At 34.0% G+C, this 17717-nt stretch overlaps 1 protein-coding gene across 2 annotated transcripts in view; it reads right to left on the reverse strand.

The window, feature by feature from the left end:
• The window catches only part of CASD1 (CAS1 domain containing 1), a 69107-nt gene that overhangs the window by 47580 nt on the left and 3810 nt on the right, over positions 1 to 17717 (reverse strand). Inside the window, exons 2-4 of one of the 2 annotated variants that reach the window (XM_082471818.1) lie at positions 15552 to 15685; positions 13746 to 13842; positions 13074 to 13194 (exon numbers count right to left, since the gene is read on the reverse strand). In XM_082471818.1, the coding sequence (XP_082327944.1) occupies positions 13074 to 13194; positions 13746 to 13768 (144 nt within the window). In that variant the 5' untranslated portion in view covers positions 13769 to 13842; positions 15552 to 15685. The remainder of the gene's footprint in view (positions 1 to 13073; positions 13195 to 13745; positions 13843 to 15551; positions 15686 to 17717) is intronic. The other variant, XM_082471817.1, reaches the window with a different exon arrangement.

Below are 17717 nucleotides of genomic sequence, written 5' to 3' on the forward strand. Positions count from 1 at the left end.
ATCAGGCTAACACAAGATCACGTTTCTTTGATGACCTGGCAAAAACTGTTACAGCTTGGCTAGGAACTTCTGATTCATCCGCTGTATTCACCAGACATTGCACCTTTGGATTTCCATTTATTTAGGTCTTTACAAATTCTCTTCATGGAAAAAAATTCAATTCCCGAGAAGCCTGTAAAAGGCACCTGGAACAGTTCTTTGCTCAAAAAGATAAAAAGTTTTGGCAAGATGGAATTATGAAGTTGCCTGAAAAATCGCAAAAGGTAGTGGAACAAAAGGGTGAACACACTGTTCAATAACATTCTTGGTGAAAATGAAAAATGTGTCTTTTATTTGTACTTAAAAAACCGAAGGCAGTTTTTGGCCCACTCTATACATAGCTCTTCTCCTTTGCTGAACCATATGAAAGTAAACTGCAGACATAATAACAATTTCACCCTTAAATACTTAAGTACACATCTCCAAAGAATATGTACATTCTCTTACACAACTGCAATACTACAGTCCCACCTAAGAATCTGACGTTGATAAAATATTATCTAATTTAATATACAGTGCATGTTCAACTTTCCCTAATTTCCCAATAATGTCTTCTCTATAGTTCTTATATTTTAATCTAGAATTCAATTAAAACCAGGTATTGTGTACCCGATTGGAGACAAGATGGTGGAGAAAAAGGACCTTGAGTCACCTCCTCTCACGAGAACATCAAAATCACAACTAACTGCTGAACAACCATGGATTAAAAAAAGACTGGAACCTACCAGAAAAGATATTCTACATCCAAAAACATAAAGAAGAAACCCAACAAGACAGTACGAGAGGCACAGTCATGATATAATCAAATTCCATATCCTGGGTGGGTGACCCACATGGAGAATAATTATATCACAGAAGTTCTCCCACAGGAGTGAGAGTTCTGAGCTCCATGTCAGGCCCCCAGCCTGGGGGTCTGGCATCGAGAGGAGGAACCCCCAGAGCATTTAGCTTTGAAGGCCAGTGGGGCTTGACTGCAGTAGCTCCACAGGAATGGGGGAAATAGAGGGCACACATAAGGTCTTGTGAGCACCAGGACCCAGGGCAAAAACAGTGACTTCATAAGAGTCTGGACTGGACCTACCTGCTGGTCTTGGAGGGTCTCCTGGGAGGCTTGGGCAGCTGTGGCTCTCTCTGGGGTCATAAAAGCTGGTGGTGTAATATTGGGGAGTGTTCCTCTACTTGAACTCTTGCTGGAGACAGACATCTTTCTTGGGTAATTAGTATCAAGACCAGGTCCCACCTAACAGCCTGTAGGCTCCAAGACTGGAACACCTCAGGCCAAACAATCAACAGGCTGGGAACACAGCCCCACTCATCAGCAGACAGGCTGCCTAAAGACTTCCTAAGCCCATAGCCACCTCTAGACATGCCCCTTGACATAGCCCTGCCCACCAGAGGGCCAAGACCCAGCTCCATTTACCAGTGGGCAAGCACCAGCCTCTCCCACCAGAAGTCTGCACAAGCTTCTAGACCAGATTAACCCACCGTAAGGCAGACACCAGAAGCAAGAAAACTACGATCTGGCAGCCTGTGGAACCAAGTCTGCAAACGCAGGTCAGAACCTACCCTGGGACCAGCTGGTCACTGGACCTTGGGTAATGAGAGGGAAAGTGTACTGCTGGGACACACAGGACATCCCCTATAGGGGGCCACTTCTCCAAGGTCGAGAAACATAACTAAACTTCCACATACATAAAAATACAAATAGAAATTCAGACAAAATGTGATGGCAGAGGAATATGTTCCAGATGAAGGAAAAAGAAAAAAACCCAGAAGAACTAAGTGATGTGGAGACAGGCAATCTACCTGAGAAAGAGTTAAGAGTAATGATTGTAAAGATCATCCAAGAAATCAGGAAAAGCATGGATGCACAGAGCAAGGAGGTACAAGAAGTTTATAGCAACGAGTCAGAAAATATAAAGAGCAACCAAACAGAGATGAGGAATACAGTAATTGAAATGAAAAATACACTAGAAAGAATCAACAACAGAATAAATGAGGCAGAAGAATGGATAATTAGGTAAGTGAGCTGGAAGACAGAGTGCTGGAAATCACTGCTGTGGAAAAGAATAAAGAAAAAAGAATGAAAAAAAACAAGGACAGTTTAAGAGACCTCTGGGACAATGTCTAATGCACCAACAGTCACATGATAGGGGTCCCAGAAGGAGAAGAGAGAGAGAAAGGTCCTGAGAAAATATTTGAAGAGATAATAGCTGAAAATTTCCCTAACATGGGAAAGGAAACAGTCACCCAAGTCCAGGAAGCACAGAGAGTCCCATATAAGATTAACCCAAGGAGGAACATGCCCAGAAACACAGTAATCAAACTGACAGAAATTAAAAACAAAGAGAAAATATTAAAAGCAACAAGGGAAAAGCAACAAATAACATACAAGGGAATCCCCATAAGACTATCAGCTGATTTTTCAGCAGAAACTGTACAGGCCAGAAGGGAATGGCATGATATATTTAAAGTGATGAAAGGGAAACACCTGCAATGAAGAATACTCTACCCAGCATAGCTCTCATTCAGATTTGACAGAGAAATCAAAAACTTTACAGACAAGCAAAAACTAAAAGAATTCAGTACCACCCAAACAGCTTTACAACAAATGCTAAAGGAATTTCTTTAGATGGAAAGAAAGGCAACAATTAGAAACAATAAAATTATGAAATGGGAAAACTCACCAGTTAAGGCAAACATAGAATAAAGGTAGCAAAACACCCACATGCAAATATAATACCAAAACCAGTAACTGTGAGAGAAGGAAAGTACAAATGCAGGATATTTGAAATGCATTTGAAATTAAGATATCAGCAACTTAAAACAATCATGTATATATATAGACTGCTATCAAAACCTCATGATAACCACAAACCAAAAAACTATAATAGATATACATCCAAAAAAGAAAAAGGAATCCAAACACAACACTAAGGATAGTCATCAAATCAGAAAAGAAGAGAACAAAATAGGGAAGGAAGAAAATAGACCTATAAACACAAATCCAAAACAATGGCAATAAGAACATACATATCGATAATTACCTTAAATGTAAACAGAGTAACTGCTCCAACCAAAAGACACAGACTGGCTGAATGGATACAAAAACAAGACCCGTATATAGGCTGTCTAAAAGAGACCCACTTCAGATCTAGAGACACATACAGAATGAAAGTGAGGGGATGGAAAAAGGTATTCCAAACAAATGGAAATTAAAAGAAAGCTGGAGTAGCAAGACTCATATCAGACAAAATAGACTTTAAAATAAAGAATGTTACAAGAGACAAAGAAGAACACTACAGAATGATCAAGGGATCAATCCAAGAAGAGAAGATAACAATTGTAAATATATATGCACCCAACATAGGAGCACCTCAATATATAAGGCAAATGTTAACAGACATAAAAGGAGAAACTGACAGTAACACAGTAATGGGGGGACTTTAACACCCCATGTACATCAATGGAAAAATCACCCAGACAGAAAATTAATAAGGAAACACAGGCCTTAAATGACACATAGACCATTGGATTTAATTGATATTTATAGAGCATTCCATCTGAAAGCAGAAGAATGCACATTCTTTTCAAGTGAACATGGAACATTCTCCAGGACAGATCACATGCTGGGCCACAAAGCAATTCTGGGTAAATGTAAGAAAACTGAAATCACAACAAGCATCTTTTCCAACCACAATGCTATGAGATTAGAAATCAACTAACAAGGAAAAAAGTATAAAAAACACAAACACGTGGAGGCTAAACAATATGCTATGAAACAACCAATGGATCAATGAAGAAAACAAAGCGGAAATCAAAAAATACCTAGAGACAAGAGAAAATGAAATCATGACGATCCAAAACCTATGGGATGCAGCAAAAGCTCTTCTAAGAGGGAAGTTTATAGCAATACAAGCTTACCTCAGGAAACAAGAAAGATCTCAAATGAACAACCTAACCTTATACCTAAAGCAACTAGAGAAAGAAGAATAAACAAAACACAAAGTTAGCAGAAGGAAAGAAATCATAAAGATCAGATCAGAAATAAATGAAATAGAGACGAAGAAAACAATAGAAAAGATCAATGAAACTAAAAGCTGGTTCTTTGAAAAGATAAACAAAATTGATAAATCTTTAGCCAGGCTCATTAAGAAAAAAAGGGAGAGGGCTCAAATCAATAAAATTAGAAATGAAAAAGGATAACTTAACAATGGACACCACAGAAATACAAAGGATCATAAAAGACTACTGAAAGCAACTATACGCCAATAAAATGGACAACCTAGAAGAAATGGACAAATTCTTAGAAAGGTACAATTTCCCAAAGCTGAACCACGAAGAAATGGAAAATATGAACAGACCAATCACAAGCACTGAAACTGAAACTATGACTAAAAACTCCCAACAAAATCTAGGACCAGATGGCTTCACAGGTGAATTCTATCAAACATTTAGAGAGGAGTTAACACCTATTCTTCTGCACCTCTTCCAAAAATTGCAGAGGAAGGAACACTCCCAAAATCATTCTATGAGACCACGATCACCCTGACACCAAAACCAGACAAAGATACCACAAAAAAAGAAAATTACAGGCCAATATCACTGATGAACATAGACGCAAAAATACTTAACAAAATGCTAGCGAACTGAATCCAACAATACATTAAAAGGATCATACACCATGATAAAGTGATATTTATCCCAGGGATGCAAGGACTGTCCAATATCCACAAATCAATCAGTGTGATATACCACATCAACAAATTTAGGAATAAAAACCATATGATCATCTCAATAGATGCAGAAAAAGCTTTTGATAAAATCCAACACCCATTTATGATAAAAACTCTCCCGAAAGTAGGCACAGACAGAACCTACCTCAACATAATAAAGGCCTTATATGACAAACGCACAGCTAACATCATACTCAATGGTGAAAAGCTGAAAGCATTTCCTCTAAGATCAGCAAACAAGACAAGGATGTCCACTCTTGCCACTTTTATTCAATATAGTTCTGGAAGTCCTAGCCACGGCAATCGGAGAAGAAAAAGAAATAAAAGGGACCCAAATTTTTAAAAAAAGCAGTAAAACTGACACTGTTTGCAAATGACATGATACTACACATAGAAAATCCTAAAGATGGTACCAGAAAACTACTAGAGCTCATCCATGAATTTGGTAAAGTTGCAGGATACAAAATTAATACACAGAAATCTCTTGCATTCCTATGCACTAACAACAAAAGATCTGAAAGAGAAATTATGGAAACAATCCCATTTACCATCACATCAGAAAGAATAAACCTACCTAAGGAGGCAAAAGATCTGTACTTCGAAAACTGTAAGACACTGATGAAAGAAATCGAAGATGACACAAACAGATGGAAAGATATATTGTACCATGTTCTTGGATAGGAAGAACCAACATCTTCAAAATGACTATAATACCCAAGGTAATCTACAGATTCAATGCAACCCCTATGAAATTACCAATGGCATTTTTTGCAGATCTAGAACAAAAAAATCTTAAAATTTGAATGGAAACACAAAAGACCCCGAATAGCCAAAGTAATCTTGAGAAAGAAAAATGGAGCAGGAGAAATCAGGCTCCCTGACTTCAGACTATACAACAAAACTACAGTTATCAAAACAGCATGGTACTGCCACAAAACAGAAACACAGATCAATGGAACAGGCTGGAAAGCCCAGAAATAAATGCAGCATCCATGGTCAATTAATCTATGACAAAGGAGGCAAGGATATATGATGGAAAAAAGACAGTCTCTTCAGTAAGTGCTGCTGGGAAAACTGGACAGCCACATGTTAAAGAATGAAATTAGAACATTCTCTAACACCAAACACAAAAGTAAACTTAAAATGGATTAAAGAACTAAATGTAAGACCAAATACTAATAGCTCTTAGAGGAAAACATAGGCAGAACACTCTTTGACATAAAATGCAGCAATATCTTTTGGATTCACCTCCTAGAGTAATGAAAACAAAAATAAACAAATGGGACCTAATTAAACTTAAAAGCTTTTGCACTGCAAAGGAAGCCATAAACAAAATAAAAAGACAACACACAGAATGGGAGAAAATATTTGCAAATGATGCAACGGACAAGGAATTAACCTCCAAAATATACAAACAGCTCATGCACCTCAATATAAAAAAAAAAAAAACCCAATCAAAAATGGGCAGAAGATCTAAACAGACATTTCTCCAAAGATATACGGACGGCCAAAAAGCACATGAAAAGATGCTCAACATTGCTAATTGTTAGAGAAGTGCAAATCAAAACTACAATGAGGTATCACCTCACACCAGTCAGAATGGCCATCATCAAAAAGTTTACAAACAATAAATGCTGGAGAACGTGTGGAGAAAACGGAACCCTCTTATACTGTTGGTGGGAATGTAATTTGGTATAGCCACTATGCAGGTTCCTTAACAAACTAAAAATAGAGCTACCATATGATCCAGCAATCCCACTCCTGGGCATATATCCAGAGAAAACCATAATTTGTAAAGATACATGCACCCAGTGTTCATTGTAGCACTATTTACAATAGCCAAGACATGGAAGCAACCTAAATGTCCACTGACAAAGCAGTAGATAAAGAAGGTTGGTACATATATTCAATGGAATATTACTCAGCCATAAAAAAGAATGAAATAATGCCATTTGCAGCAACATGGATGGACCTTGAGATTAGTATTCTAAGTGATGTGAACCAGACAAAGACAAATATCATATGATATCACTTATATGTGGAATTTAAAAAGTGATACAAATGAACTTATATACAAAACAGAAATAGACCCACAGGCATAGAAAACAGACTTAATGTTACCAAAGGAAAAGTGGGGGGAGGGATAAATTAGGAGTTTGGGATTAACATATACACAGTATTATATATAAAATAGATAACCAACAAGAACCTACTGTATAGCACAGAGAACTATACTCAGTATTTTTTAATAACCTGTAATGGAAAAGAATTCTGAAAAAGAATATATATATATACTCACTTTGCTATACACCTGAAACTTACACAACATTGTTAACTATACTTCAATAAAAAAAAGAAAAAACAACAGGTATTGCATTTAGTTGTCATGTCTCTAGTTTCATTTTATATATCAATTTATTTTATCAATACACATCAAATATTATATTCATTATTTTTTTAGAATCTAGGTTAATTGATACAATGCACCAAATCTAGATTATAAACAGCACCGATAGTTACCTTCTTGAACATCTCTTTACATGAGTCACTTTCTGTAATAGTTCTAAATGTTCATAGACTATACAAATGTTCACCCTCACATAATAATGCAAATTATTTTTTGAAGTGTTTGTAACAATGTACCCTCACCAGTGGTTTGAGACACAGCCTCTCTAATACATTGTTAGAGTTCATATTTTTTGCCATTGTCAAACTTAATTTTGGCACTAAAGTAGGTACAAAATGCTATCTCACTATGGTCTTAATTTGCATTTCCCTAATTACTAATGAGGTTAAACATCTTTTAGATTTACACTGGGATTTATGTTTCCTCTTCTGTGAAATGCCTGATCATGCCTTTCCTCTTTTTATTCTACTGAGTTGTCTTTTTTATTAATTGGTTCCTTTTATCTCTTGGATATATGCAACAAATATCATCTCCCAGTTTATAGTTGTCTTTTTTCTTTAAGGTATCTTTTGATGAACACGTAATCTTAATCCTAAAGAATGTGAATTTATTCATCTTTTATTTTATGGTTAGCATTTTTTGTTTCTTATGTACGAAACTTATCCCTACCTGAGGTACCAAAGATATTCTATATTTTTTTCTAAAGGTTTCAAAGTTTTGACTTTCACATTTAAGTCTAAATTCATCTAGAAATAATTATACTTGATGGTGTGAGGTAAGGGTCCAATTTCACTTTTTTCCGTTATATAACCAATTGACAGCATCATTAATTGAAAGACTTTCCTATCCCTACGGATCTTCAACGGCATATCTGTTAGGTTTTTTTTGTATATGATTGTGTCTATTTTAGAGTTGTATATTCTGCTCCATTGGTTTCTTTGTTTAGCTCTCCCAATACCACATTTTCTTAATTAAAAGATGTCTAGTTAAAATAGGTCTTGATATTGGAGAAGTCCTTTCTACCTTGTTCTTTAGATCTCTTGCAGTTATTTTTGGTCCACTGCCCTCCATATAAAATTTGGAATGAACTGGTAAAGTTCTACAACAAATCCTGTTAGAACTGTTTGAACCTATAGATTAATTTGAGAATAACTGACATGTTTACAATATTGAGTCTTCCCATTCCAGAATACAGTACATACCTTCCATTTAATTATATTTAAATTGCCTTTTAATAAAATTTCATGTGTTTTCTGCATATACACCTTCCTTAGTTACTATGTTTATTCCTATGTACTATGTGCTTTTTGTTATTATTGCACACAGTATATTTTAAATAACATTTTTGAACTCTATATTCCTGACAAGTAGATATGCAATTAATTTTTAACAGCTTTATTGAATTACAATTAATTTTCATATATTTACCTTATAATCAGCTATATTATTAAAATTTTTATTACATCTAGTAAATTTTCTATAGATTCTTAGGGATTTTCTGTGTAGATAACTGTATTATAAAATATCAAGTTTATTTCTTTCCAATCCTTGTATCTTTAAATTATCTTTCTTTGGCTAAGGATCTCTAATACAATATTGAATAGAAGCAGCAATAATGGACTTCCTTGTTTTCTTCCTGAGTTTAATGGAAATGTGTCTAGCATTTTACCATTGGAACATTTACTGTAGGATTCTAGAATTTTTATCAGAATAAGTTAGAATACAAAGGAACTTACCTAACAGAGAGAGAATGATACCAGTTCTCTGATATTGTCAGGACTTGGTTAATGGCCCAATATGTGATCAAAAACAGATTTCATGTGTGCTTTGAAAAAATATATTCTCTGATATCTTAGTGTATGCTTTAAGTACTGAACTATAAGTTCGTAAAATCAACATGTTAAGTCTAATCTATGTTTACTTATTTGCTTGCACTATTATTAACTGCATGAGCAGTGAGTAATTCTCCCACTGTGGCAGAGAATCTGTCAACTTCTCACTGTAATCATGTTAACTTTTGCTTTATATATTTTAGGGCTAATTTATTAAATGCCTACCATTCAAAATCTTCCTAGTGATTTGAATCTTTTGTCACTAAAAAGTATCCCCAATAATGCTTTTTGCCTCTTAATCTATTTTGTCTTATATTAATACAACTTATCTTTTTTAATAAATATTTTTCTGATAAATCTCTTCTCATTTTAAATTAAATCCTTCCTATGTCCTTTTGTTTTAGGTATCTTTCTAAGCAGCAGAAAATTCTTTTTAAAATCAATCTGAAAATCTGTGTTTAGCTGACAAGTTTAGACTACTTACATTTATTTTGATTATAAATGTTTCTATTATCTTACTTTTTGATTTCTTGCTCCCTAACACATACACATATTTTTATATACATATGAAATGTAAACACTGATTTTTACATGTACATATAAATGTTCATGTATATATAGATATATGTATATGTGTGTGTGTATCGGAGTATATATATGCACGTGTGCATGTGTATGTACATGTGTGCATTATATTTGGTATTAGATGAGTTTGGTTTTAATTTTTTTCTTCTTCTGGTTTGGAATTACCCATTTTAATTCTATCCTTTTAGTCCTTGCCCTTGGACTAAAGGGCATCATTAACTTAAGTTCTAAAGTAAGATAATACCTGGGGACTTCCCTGGTGGTCCAGTGGTAAAGAATCCGCCTTCCAATGCAGAGGATGCAGGTTGGATCCCTGGTCAGGGAACTAAGATCCCACATGCCACAGGGCAACTAAGCCTGCGTGCCACAACTACTGAGCCCATGCGCTCTGGAGCCCGTGCGCCACAACTAGAGAGAAGCCCGCATGCCACAACTAGAGAGAAGCCCATGTGTTGCAAGGAAGAGCCCGTGCACAACAAAAAAAGATCCCGCATGCCGCAATGAAGATCCCACACGCCACAACGAAGACCTGATGCAGCCAAAAGTAAAAATAAATAAATAAATAAAAATAAATAAACATTAAAGTGTATTGTGTAGTTTGTTGATGAATTAAAAAAAAAAAGATAATACCTTAAAGAGTAAAGAGGACATTAGAACACTAATTGTGGTCATCTCTCTCTCATTTATATGCTATTGTACTGTCTTTTTGTAAAGTGTAAAAAGACATTATTATTTTACAGACACTGTTTAGATTTATATACAAGTTTACTATTTTCTTTAACCATTGGTTCAGATCATTTTTTTTTCTGAATTATTTCTCTGCTTCTTGAAGTTTATTCTTTAGAAAACCCTTTAATATAAGTTTAATGTGGCAGTAAACCCTCATAGTTTTTGTTTATCTGAAAAATGTCCTATATTTCAAGAACAGAGGAATCTGTATGCTAGGGATACAATTCTAGGTTGAAACTTACTTTCTATCAGAACTTTAAAGTTATTAGTCTACTGTCCTCTGGCTCCCAATATTACTATTGAGAAATATGCTGGCTCAAAGCTTAGTTTTCTACATATAGGGTATTGCAGCCACTGGCATCTGTCTTTAGGGCAACCTGAATCTCTATTGCACGCCTACTGTTATTGTTCCCATCTCTGGTTTTGCCTCACAGTTTGTTCCTTTTTGGGGGTGTGTCTCCCATTTCAAAGTTTAGAAATACATCAACAAGTATTTTTTTAATCTAGGATCTAGTTGGTTTGAAGTGGAAGAGGCCCCCAGAGTATCTACCTTGCCCTCTGGCTGGAAGTAACACAAACAGGTTTCTTTACAGCAAGACTTCTCAAGTTTTTAATATCCTAGCCTAAATTAAAACCATCTAAGAGGGGGATATGATATCTGGCTCTGCCCAAACTTATTTGACCAGAGCTTCGTACAGAACTAGTCTTCCACAAAATATAATTTGAAAAAAAAGAATCCTGCTCTAAAGCTTCCTTTTTAAAAAATTTGCCCCAATACAGAAAAGAAATAAATTCAAAAAAATATTATCTTCAATACTCCTAATTCCACCTAAAGAATCCCATTACCAAGGCTAAAAAAAAAAAAAAAAAAAAAATTAATCAACTTCACAACATGCCAGGCACAAGAAACGTATTCAAAAATAATGATGATACACAATCTCTGTCCTCAAGGTGTTCAGAGACAAGAGAATAAGTAAAATACAATTTGGCAAATGTTCCACTAGCAGTTTAATCTAAATAGTTTCACAATAACTGTCTCTTTAAGACTGTGACAAACTGTCTTTGTTTCTTTTAAAATGCATATAAAATAAAATGTATCTTGTCTGATAATTGTGGGATAACTAGGAACCTCTAGAAAATAAAAATTGGAAACCTAGAGCTCAGAAACAATGTACCATATTGTACCTACTTTTGGCTATAGACTAAACCATTACAGATTTTTTTCAACTAACTGTTGCCAAATACATTATTCCAATTTTCAAGAGTCACACTATTCTAGGCCTAGAAATACTAAAAATTTTTTTTTAATCAGACATCTGTTTTTTAAATGTTTACTAAGTTTTTTACTTTAAACTGTAAGAATCTCAGGTCATTAAATACTTTGAACTCTTCTGTATAATTTTGAATGTATAAATATAAATGGAAAATACATTTATAGATACCAAATAAAATGAAAGGTTGACTTTGTTATTTTCTATTATTCAGCTTTAAAATCTATACTAGCTTTTCCTGGTAGACAAAATCTCTAATAGCCTATGGCCTCTTCTCACAAGGAGTAGTTCCTAAAGACTTAGTATCCATTACCATCATCACTGTGAAACTAGCTACTTAAGCTGTTAAGTCCCTGATTTTTCAACTCCTTGCCGCTGGGCAAGTTGATGTGTACAGGGAGATTTTCATCATAAATTCATGAGCTATTACCCCTACAATTCTGAACTTTTTGTACTTTTACTTTTTTCTTCTTGCCATTACCCACTCCCAACCACATGCAACTGAAGGCAGGGACTAGAACCTTAGATCACTTAAAAATGTACAAACAGAAAGATATGATGAGATAATTCCCCCCAAATTAACTAATTAACTTGATTAATTAACAGAAAGATGTTCATCCTTGTTAGCTTTTAAAAAAAGACATATTTTTAAAATGAGAAATTAAAAAGAGCAGAAATTTGTTACACTGTCATTTTAACTATATAGCATGAATGCCTAGTGCCAGAAAGGTTACGGAAAATTAGGTCCCAATGTACATTGCTACTTACAGTATAGATTGAAACAGTTTAACAATATAATCAATAATTTTAAAAGTATTTATATTCTTCAACCTAGTATTTGCATTGTAAAGATTCCATCCTAAGGAAATAATTTAAAAAGCAAAGTTTTCACACAAAAATGTAATAAAAAATGTCCTTTTTTAAATTGTAAAATAAAAAACATTAGAAAACTACAAAAAGTCAAGAAAAGGGAAGATTATATAAAATCACATTATATCCATTCAATAATATGTTGCCATTATGAAGATGCGTACATTGATTGTATAATATGGTAAATTGTGATAAGTGGTGGGGATAGAAGCAAGATATAAAATTGCACATGCTAAACTATTACAATTTTGTTTTCAAAAAAGAGTCTGAAAAGAAATATGTCAAAATATTAAAAGGAGGATAAGGCATATTTCTTCTTTGTTCTTTCTAAAATTTTTAAAAATGTTTTCCATGGAAAGAATTTTAAGATTTCTGAAAACGAAAAGTTTAAGTCAATAAAAAGCTTGCCAATACTTTACCCACCATTTCTTTTTCTTATGTTCGCATTATGGCAAATTGTCCCTGTTTTCCCCCTCCACCTTTCCCAAAACCAAAGTAAAATTTTATAGTTCCTTTTGTTAATGTGAAAGGGCACATTCCTCCTATTAACTATTCAACTAACTTCTAAAACAATACGCTAATGAAATGAATAGACAAAATTTACCTTATTTCCTTCTTCTTTAAATTGGGGATTAATTATTTTTACAAAAGAATAAAACAATTGACGAATTCTGGAATCTCCAATAAATGCAATATGTTTATCTACAAGGCAGTTCTTCGCTTCACTGAAATCAACAAAGACATCAATTAGAATAAGGAATATCGGCATACTGGCACTTTTCAAAGCACATCATTTGTGAAGAAAGTAGTACAGCATTATTACATACACAGTTATGTTGCTTTAGAAATAGGTGGCCAGGTTTGTTCAACCTACCAGTCCGTGTATGATCGACTAACTCTCAATAATAACAGCCCTCATCCTAATAAGTGTTTCAGATGTACTCTAACCATAGTAAGTGCTTTATATCCGTTGTCTCAGAATAACTCCATGAGGTAGCTATCCAAGTCCCAAAGCAAGAGTCCTTCATTCACGGGCTATTGCCCTGGGCCTGGTTATCGCTCACCTGAGATAAAGCAGATTGGTCCAAAGCTTTCTCTAATGCTTTAGAGCGAGAATATTCCTTTGGACTCACTCCCAACTCCTACCTTGTCAGCAATTCTCTACCATCACATAGAGAAGTACCATCTATCACTTTCCCTGATTCACCAACACTTTTCTACCAGATATTAAGACCCATCTTAGAAAAGAAAACAAACAACAAAATGAAGAAACTACCTGATTTTGTACTTATGCATCATACAGCTGTGAGGTTGCCAAACTTTCTCTCCAAGAAATCTGCCACTTGAGAGAAGGTATTCACATGAATCATTTCCTATAGTAATTAAACACAATAATGTTGTAAACAATAGTTAAATTCTTGTATGTTGGTTATTTGATCCCATTTAAGCCTTTGAGATGAGGGGGTACAGAGTTTTCTATACTTCACTATACCTTCTAGGTACATATCACTCACCCATGAGAAGCAAATATTAATATATTAATATTCAAGAGGATAAGAGCCACTAATGACAGATACTTTACCTATTAAATACTTCATCCCCAATGCTACATTCACTGCTTTGGTAGTTCCTTCTGCTTCAGGTTTTCCTTCCAAGGACATCACTTTGCCTCAAACTAGCCTTTATATCTGTTTATCACTCCTACTTCTAGTTGGGAAAGAAAAGTTTAAGGGATAAAAGAGAAGACTTTGGAAATGACTTCCCATTCGACTATTATAGTACTCAGTGCATCAGCATACCTGGAAACCTAGTAAATACTGAAGTATTTTATAAATCTACTCCCTAATTTTCACAGCTTCCCTGGAAGTGGGGTATCCCTATTCTGTAAATGTGCAAAGGAAGACTTATGCAAGAACTTCTGAAAAAGCTTAATAAAATTTCATCCTTTTGCAATCTCACAAAGATAAGACTTAAAACTATGTTAGTCAAATGGTGGCTGAAGATACACATGATCAGTATCAGTAACGAATGCTGTTGTTAATATTTAGCCCCTCCACTTCTCTCGATTGTCTCTTGCCTCCGTTAGGATGACCAGCCAACTCCTCCCAGTGTCGTTGGGACTGCCACAGTTTTAAACAGAAAATTCCGCATCTGCAAAACCCCTCAGTCCTGTGTAAACTGGGACAGATGGTTACCCTGCTTCCTTTGGCCATTTTACCGTACATTAGCTTAATGTACATGGTCAATGTACGTGGTTAAAAAGGGGATTGGAGACATTAAAAAAGTTCAAATATGTCAAATGGATGAGGGAAAAACGAAATGTGTACATTAACTGTGGGGTTATGATAAAATACATGTGTTTTTAAATTTGATCTCTAGTTCTTTATTAACAGTCAACAGCGATCTGTATTTGTTTTACAAATAGTTAAGGTCAGGATAGGGCATCTGGTAAAAAGAATACTACAGAACAAAATGGTGGGGATAGGGAAGACCCAAAGATTTTTAAAGTAGAAGAACACATCTCTTTTCTCAATCCAGTTATCCATTTATCTGGTCAACATACAGATAACGGTGATACAAATACAAGACATGTATGCATAAATAATGAAAGTCTTGATACCACAGTGTCATAAATTCTAAAACAGAACAGGAAGGAAAAGTGAAAATACTGCATTATTCTGTTGGTGAAAAACTGGATAAGGCAAGTAGAATACCAATTATTACATTTTTGCAGTTACATATGTAGCCTGAGCAGTTTTTTCTGTATTTGAAAGATTTTTTAATAACATCCAAGGAAACTATAAATAATCAGTTCTTAATTCTTTCCAGTTATTTAAAACTAATTCTAGTTCTAAAAAATTACGCTATATAAACAATCAAGGAGTAAAAAAAAAAGGACTAAAGGAACACACAATTATTTCCTAAAAACAGCACTCCTGCTGCATTCTTTTATAATGGCCATATAGTAAAATCCTATTAAAAATCTAGTAAATGTTTAAAATTAGGATGAAAATTCCATATTTATAGCACTTCTACCTCTTTAAATACATCTATTAAACCAAGTGAAAAGTTAGTAACCCACCTATTTTCTAAAAAAGTTATAAGAAGTTGTAAATAACTGGTATTAATTCTGTGAAGTTTTTCTTCCTTTTCTTTCTTCTTTATCCCTTCCTTTTTGTTGTTGTTGTTACTTGATTTTTGTTTTTTAATAGAAGCCTGAACAGGAACACACGTTGATCAGCCTTCAGTGTGTGGGACTATGGCTCTTTGTTAACCCTGTCTATGGGTTATCAATATGATTTTGTGGAGACTGAAGTACCATACCAACGTCTTAAAATAACCAATTTTCTCCACCAGAAAATGTGTTTTGAAATGCCAAACTCTTCCTCCTCTCTTCAATATTACTACTCAGACATTATTTTTCAGTAGTTCAGCTAGTAGAAAACAAAAGAACTCTAATCTCAAGAACCCACATTAGAAAAACCTCATAGCAAAACAGATTTGAAGTTGTCACTAACCAAAAGACACTATGAACACAGCATTGTAGAGACTACTGGTCTTTCCAGGGAAGAAATTCTTAACCTGGTAATGAATGCTAGTTAATGGTGACTCTTCATAATATATTTTATGATGCAAATTTAAAAAAAATAATCCTTGTATCTGAAATTAATAGTCTCTGTATCACATCAGTTAAGGTCCATTCAAAAGACAGAAACTACACCAGCTATTTTAATAGAGAGAATGTTAATATGACGAACTGTTAGGAAAGTAAAAGAATTGCTAATTAGATAACTGACAAGGCAAGAGGAGACTGGCTTTTATATATTTGTCAGCAAAATAATGAAAGTAGTATTAATAATAAATACTATTGTAATCTGATTTTAAAAAATTAACCAGATCAAAAAAAGAAAACTCCATAAAATTCTATACTCTAAAACTAGTTCTCTTTTCTTGGGAAGGAAATAGTTTTAAAATCAAATCACTAAATGTAAATCTAAATTTTAAAATAAGTTAATGTGCCACATTTTTTTAATGTATACTAACTACATGTAAACATCTGCTGGCACATTATTTTCTTTTCAAAATTTACCCAGAAGAACCCCAAACAAAAGAAAACAAAAAAACCGCAGTCATTATTTTCAGTTGCTTCATATAATTTTGATAGCTACTTTAATACAACCAGCGTGAAATGAAAGTTGCCAAGTGTTCAGATAAATCAAGCTAGGAACACAATTAAAAAAAAAAAAAACAAGCAACTAAAGGGATAGAATTATCTACTTCAGCTATCTCCAATACAAAGATTATCTAGATAAATAGCTGTCTCCTCTTCATTCTGTTATCTTAAGCATAAGCATTCTGGTTTGTCAATCTAAAGTCTCAGGTTTTCATGCATGATTTTTCTATAATAGAAAAATACTAAGAGCAAACAAAGTAAGTAAAAAGACAAACAAGTTTAAAAAAACCTGAAAAACAAAATAGAACAACTAAAGAAAACATCTGATGTGCTAAATAAACCGTAGCTTTTATTTTCCTTTGAATAGAATACCTCTGGCACATTGAAACTTTAGACTTAATCATCCTGCCAAGGCTGTGCGTTTCTTACTATCCACCATGAAAATACCAGATCATAGAGTTTACAATATGATCTGCAGAATATTTTATTTGCCTGAAATTCAGCAAGTTATACTTTCGTCTGTGCTGAAAAATCACAATTTACATTTTTCTTTAGATAAACTAGGAGTGCCTCATTACAAGTGGTGTCATGTAGATCAGGATCTTTCTAGCAGTCAAAGAAAGAAAAGGCTGAGAGACCTAGAGCTGCTTCTTTCCTGCTTTAACTTCTGAAGTTTTGAACTTATTTTTCTCCAAAACATGCAATAATATTTAACATTTGCATTTAATATGCCTAGTGATAGAAAGGAATTAGATTTCAACAAAATTAAGACGTTTGAAGCAAGTTAACTTTATCAATTAAAAAATTTAAATTTATCCAGGTTGGAACTACCCTTAAGGCACAGATACTGGCTTCTTGTCACAGAAATGATGTTTTTAGTCTGTAATCACAGTATTAATGGACATTTTGTGATTCAGTAATGTTAAAATTTAGAAAAAATAAAATTAAAAGAATATTTTTTAAAAGGTCATTCTATTATATTTTGTGAAAATAATATTAAGAATGCAAAAACCCCCCACAAAACTCTACCTTCTAAAGTTGAGATCAGAACATGCTATTAGAACACGAAATTAA

Source organism: Balaenoptera physalus, assembly GCF_965194825.1.
Source record: "Balaenoptera physalus genome assembly, chromosome: 8".
Classification (NCBI taxonomy): Eukaryota; Metazoa; Chordata; class Mammalia; order Artiodactyla; family Balaenopteridae; genus Balaenoptera; species Balaenoptera physalus.